Here is a 6085-nt window from a genome sequence, read left to right on the forward strand (position 1 = left end):
TCCATTCTCAACCTTTTTTTTCTCAATTGAACTCCTCTCTCTCTTATATAGACAAGTGATGAATAGTCTAATTTTTTAAACCATATGGGTGCGTGTTGCTGATTTTTTAAAGACTGGATCAAAATTATAAATCCGATCAAACCACAGGGACCAACACTGTAGATTACTCTTAAAAAAAATCGTCGTAGGAGATTTTGCGATTGTCGCCAAAATTTAATCCTTTAATTAAATTAAATTTGTTTTGTTCGTTATCGGGCGGAGGGTACATTCCTCACACGAGGTTTGTTCTGTTTGAGAGTTATTTAGGGCATCGTGTTGTCAAACAATCACCAAAACCAAAAAAATGGGACGATACAACAGGTCTGGCCGGAGCAGAAGTTACAGTCCTCGTCGCAGTCGAACGCCACCGCCACCAACACGACGTCGTTACGATGACCCTCGAGACAGTCGTTACGATGATTTCCGAGACCGTCGTTCTAACCCACACCCGCACCGCCGCCGATCCCCTGCTCCCTCCGGCCTCCTCGTTCGCAATATATCTCTAGATTCTAGGTAATCCTTTTCTTCTATTTTCGCTTTCCTCAGGTTATGATCGAAATTAATTTATGCTGTTTAGTATCAGGTGATGGTGTCGTAGAGCAATAGATAAGGTTTATTAGATTGTGACATTGTTCTAGTGGATTGTATGCAAAACACGAAGGGTTCCTCCCAATTGTATTGGTTCAATGGGATCCCAAAATTAGGTTTTAGAGATATCATGTAATATTTTGATAATAAAATATATGAAAAACTCGTTTGCATTTTCAAATAGCACCTGGCAGAAGATATGATAAAAAAGAATAAGAACGAACAACCCTTAGGGTAGGAAAAAAGAATGAAACCCATGAAAAGTTATAATATGGTTATACGGGAAACCCTAAGCGTTATCAATACCATTTTTGTGGTGCATACGCCCCTGCTTTCACATATATTATAGCACATGCGTGGATTTAAAACTTCTTGAAGATGAAAACTGAACACTACAACCTTTATTATAAATGACCTTGGACCTTGGAGAGTAATTTAGAAAGAAGGTTGTTTGAATTAAGATTGCAACATTGATAAGTTTTAGCAAGTTTTACTTTATGTTGTTCTTCATACCTAAGAAAGTGATGTGATTTAAGTGTTTTCCTACAATTTCTAATAGTAAAATATGTTAATGTTGTTTCTGTAATCTGTATATGCAGGCCAGAAGATCTGAGGATTCCTTTTGAACGTTTTGGCCCAGTAAAGGATGTCTATCTACCAAAAAACTACTATACAGGGTATAAATTTTTGTAGTTTATGAGAAGTACTAGTATAGATTATTAGAACTTGATTATGTTGTTGAATCTTGATAATTAATTGCAGTGAGCCACGTGGGTTTGGTTTTGTGAAGTTTTGTAATGCTGAAGATGCAGCAGAAGCTAAACATCAGTTAAATCATTGTGTGATTGGTGGGCGTGAGATAGCTATTGTTTTTGCTGAAGAAAATAGAAAAACTCCTAGGGAAATGCGGACTACTAGTCAGCCAAGGTCTTCTATATCTATTTATACCTATATATCTATATCTATATATCTATATATATATATATATATATATATATATATATATATATATATATCTTATAAAAGAGGCCATCGTTTTCATTTGGTTCAAGATAAAGTATTTATCTTAAAGACTTGAACAACATTAATATTATTTTTTTGATACATTAAACCACTTTATATATAATATATTTATATATTTAATGCTAACTCTTCAACTTGTAACCTAGTATACTCAAATAAGCTGAAAACAATGTCCAAACACTGTTTTTTAAAAACTATAGTTTTAATTGTAAAACCTATATCAAATTGCCCAAATCAACAAAAACTGTTTTTTATAATAATGAAAACTTTTCAAAGAAGTAGGGCCTAAATTAGTTAAAAATAATACTAACAGCTTAAATAACATCAAATTAAAATTTTATCACTGTACCTTGAAAACATTATTTAGTAGTTAATGGCAACGATAGTTACTTTTATTAATTTGGTCTGATAGCTTTTATTTCTCTTTCAGTGGGCGTTATGGAGGTGGTTCTGGTAGGCGGAGCCCACCTAGATTTTCTAGACGCCGCTGTTAGTTTCATTTAAACTTTTTCCACTCATCTCATCATAATATTATGTCTCATTATTAATAGAATATTACAGCTGATGTATTTCCTTTTTTTAAAACAGCATATTCACGCTCTTTATCACCTGCTAGACGTGAATTCAGGTTAGGATCATCTTCATAATCTTTTTAATTCTGTATTTTATTTTGGCTTGTTACTTATTACAATTTCAAAGCCTTAAGAGTGTAGAATTAGGAATGATTTTTTTTTTAGATATGCTCTGCATTTATGCACTTTTTATTAGTGATGTCATGTCTGTTATTTTTTGATCTAAGTTAAAGATAAAAAGGTAACTTCAACTTAAGCTCTTTTAGTTTTATATACTCTAATCTCAAAAAGAATTGTTACTTTAAAGTGAAATCTAACAAATATGACATAATTAACTCATCCAGCATGTCATGCATTCCAACTTTGACTTAGGTGTTGTGTTGTTTCTTTTTGACTTAATGGACTTAGTAGAGTAAGTGAGGATATGGACATTTTTTTTATACATTCAGATCTCCCTTTTCCAATTTTACCCTCTCTTTATTACTTCCTAAACCTCGCTTAATGATCTTTTTTTAATTTCATTTTGGTTTAAAGTTATATTTATTGCACCGAGTCATTTTTGTAAAACATAAATTCTATATGTGAAGGTATAATGGTAATTTATTCATATTCAGACACTTTATTAATCCTAGAAAAGAATCAACCTCTAACCGTATCTAAGCAGACATTATTATGTATTCAGCCACCATATCCATTCAGGACTTAATATGAAAAAAAAAACAACCTCTTAATGCATCTTGTTAGAGGTTTATTTGATTTAGCATGCACTGCAGAAGAAATTTAAGAAAAGGGTGGAATACAGACAAAAAAAAACTTAACTTACGTTCATCATTTTATCGATATATTTTCTGTAATGATTAAACCGTTATAAAATAACATTTTTCTCGATAAAATGGTAAAATTACATTGTGTTTTTTGTATTTTACTTTTATTCAGAACCTGGCAACCAAGAAAAAATGTTTTTTGCTTTAAAGTAAAAAAGGTATAATGTTTTAATTACTACAGAAAATAGATATTGGGTTAAATGCAAGAAATAACAGTAAGTATTCTGTATTATGTTATAGTAATATAGAAAGAGTATCATGGACATGGGGTTTCCACTTTTTTGTTATATTTTGAATTTAGTGTTTTCAACTTTGTAGCTAGAGTAAAATTTGATATATTTTAGGCTCTGGTGCTTACAAAATGGACTCTCTCCGCTTTCAGTGCCAACATTAGATATTGGGTTAAATGCAAGAAATAACAATGTACTTTTCATTGATTTATTTTCTACAACATTCTACTTTCATTTCTTCCAATTACAACACCACACTTCCAAAAATCCACACAATTATCGCAACACAAAACAATGTCCATTGCTATATTTGCATAATAGATCTTTCAAAGTATAATGTCATAATAAGAAACAAATCAAACGTACAATGCTATAAATCGGCAAACTTTTCAAAATATAATGTCATAATAAGAAACATATTAGAAGTAAGATGTTATAATAAGAAAAATTATGTAAAATTTTCAAAGTATAATGTCGCAATAAGAGAAACTGTAATAAGAAAGAGACGAAAAAAGTATGTTGGTATTTGTTGCATTTAGGGCTTTTATATCTGTATCTGATGTTGAATTTAAAGTTTAATATATTATTGCTTTGCATACCAACAGTCGAGAAAGAATGTAAAGATTAAAGTTGGGCCTCACGAGAATGGAAGTTTGAATGGAAATGTTATTCATCAGTCTGTCACAGTCACAGTGACATGATAAAAGTAATGTTGCGAATCTAGAGAGATGATACTGATACTGATACTGATACTGATACCGCAAAAGAAAAGATTTCCAATCCTTCCAAGTTTTATTGAAGCCTAAAGCATAAAAGTTAATCTTTAATCATCCAAATTTTTAGCAACTTGTCAGGTAAAGGTCCCAAACCACATTATACATTATACCCACACATACATACATACATACATACATACATTAAGGGTAAAAAACTAGTCTCAGGCTATGTTAGGGGCAAAATGGTCTCTTTTTTTTTTTTTTTTTTCTTTCTATATCTGTTTATCATGGTACATTAGGGGCAATTTGGTCTTTTTACATGCAGCAATCGAGATCGTAGAGACCGGGATAAGTTTGTGCCCGAACGGTCGAGGTCGAGGTCTCGATCGCCTCGTGATGGTAGAAAGTCGCGAAATTATTCTAGAAGTCCTCAGAGAAATGGGCGGGACCCGGTTTTTCAGGAAGTGAAGGGTAGTCCTCATGAGAAGCGAGCCACGGAGGATGCTGGCCCACCATCTAGGTCGTTTTCTCGGTCGCCACCTCATCAGTCGATTGCTCATACTCGGTGAAAGATCTTTTGGGTATGTCTCATATGTCTTTATAATGTTTGCCTATATTGGTAAATAGAGTAAAGTCAAGTGAGTTCCTATTTTCTGAGTGTAGATTCTGATAGTTTCATTTGCTTTTGTTTTCAGCTGAATTTTGATGGGAGAAAGAATAGATGTGGTCAAATTTTCATATTAAAAAGTTACTTGATAATGGTCTTCTTTTTTCATACACTTAAAACTTCATACCTGTGGAGCTTGCTCAAATTTGCTTCGTATTATTTTTTGCTATTTTTATGGCCTCCCAGTGATATTCATATAATTCTCGTTATAACTACAATTCCATTATTTGTTGATTAATCAAAACCCAAAAGGTAAATGTCAAATCAATGAATTGCCAGTCCTTGCTATTGTTTAGACCATATAAAAGATTGGTATAAAATTTCATCCTATAACGATTATAGAATATAATAACTAATGTTTTTATCTTTACTCATTTCAGTAATTAAGCAATCCAGTTTCTCCGCTATTTGAATAACTAAAGCTAATATATATATATATATATATATATATATATATATATATATATATATATATATATATATATATATAATGTGTATTACATCTATTGTGTGGTCGTAAGGATAGTTCTGAACCAACAAATGAAAAAAATGAGTGGCTAACTGGCTATGATGCGATAGTCTGGACAAAATTGCAAAAATAGTCACTATGATATGTATTTTTTTTGGGTTTTGATCCAAACCCCGACTTTTTTGGATTGACGGTTCTTTTAAGCTACTTTGTTTGTGGTTTGGTTCACTCGTAAAATTAAAAAGACAAAATACCATTCTGGTACATTTTATATGCTTTTTTCTATTTAACATAAAGTTTTATTAATAAAAATTATGGAACCTCTCACTCTCTCTCACACACACAAACACATGTCTTGGTCGAGTCCCACCACCATTCCCTTATTGTTTTTGTCGAGCAAGCTGGTAGCATGGTTTTGAAAACTGGACCGGACCGACCAGTTCAACCGGGAACCGGTGTGGATATCAGTATTTAAAAGCACAAAAACCGCCCTTAAACCAAACCGGAAAAAACCGGCGGTTCAAACAAAAACCGGACTAAACCGACATGGTTTAACCGGAAAAAAACCGGCCTGCTGATAAAAAAGACTTAAAAATTAAACTAGAATAAAGTGATTTGTCCTGGCTTTCATAAGCGAGAAGCGCACTTTACTTTAACTGCCTCTTTAGATTCTTGTCATTTTATAGAGCTCTCAAAGGCCGCCATTTTATTTTTGTGGCGATGTGGGATGAGGCTAATAGCCTAAACAATCTTTAAACTAATTCACGGTGTATACTCATTTTCTTCCACATTGTATAATACCTTTTATTTATTTTTTTATATTTTTTGTTTTCTTCTTTTGGACTAATTTATTTAACCTATTAAGGGTTTCTTTTACTGTGATGATTTTGAAAATAGTCAAATAACCAATCTCCCCTAAAAGTGAAATATGCAAGAAAAATAAGCATACTTGAAGTA

At 32.2% G+C, this 6085-nt stretch overlaps 1 protein-coding gene across 2 annotated transcripts; it reads left to right on the forward strand.

The window, feature by feature from the left end:
- The first annotated feature begins 242 nt into the window (after window positions 1-242).
- SCL28 (SC35-like splicing factor 28) lies at window positions 243-4828 on the forward strand. 2 transcript variants are annotated; one of them, XR_013704221.1, is made up of 7 exons: window positions 243-552; window positions 1227-1304; window positions 1390-1554; window positions 2081-2139; window positions 2239-2278; window positions 3882-4130; window positions 4318-4454. XR_013704221.1 is itself a non-coding variant. In XM_079034579.1 (7 exons), the coding sequence occupies exons 1-6, from the start codon at window positions 344-346 to the stop codon at window positions 4559-4561; spliced, it is 795 nt and encodes a 264-aa protein (XP_078890705.1). In that variant the 5' UTR covers window positions 244-343; the 3' UTR covers window positions 4562-4573; window positions 4688-4828. The 2 variants fall into 2 exon arrangements, 1 of the variants encoding a protein (XP_078890705.1); XM_079034579.1 differs by lacking the exon at window positions 3882-4130 and adding an exon at window positions 4688-4828 and having other exon boundaries at window positions 244-552; window positions 4318-4573.
- The last annotated feature ends 1257 nt before the right edge of the window (window positions 4829-6085 follow it).

Source organism: Lactuca serriola, chromosome 4 (assembly GCF_051521515.1).
Source record: "Lactuca serriola cultivar US96UC23 chromosome 4, Lser_US96UC23_V15, whole genome shotgun sequence".
NCBI classification, from domain to species: domain Eukaryota; kingdom Viridiplantae; phylum Streptophyta; class Magnoliopsida; order Asterales; family Asteraceae; genus Lactuca; species Lactuca serriola.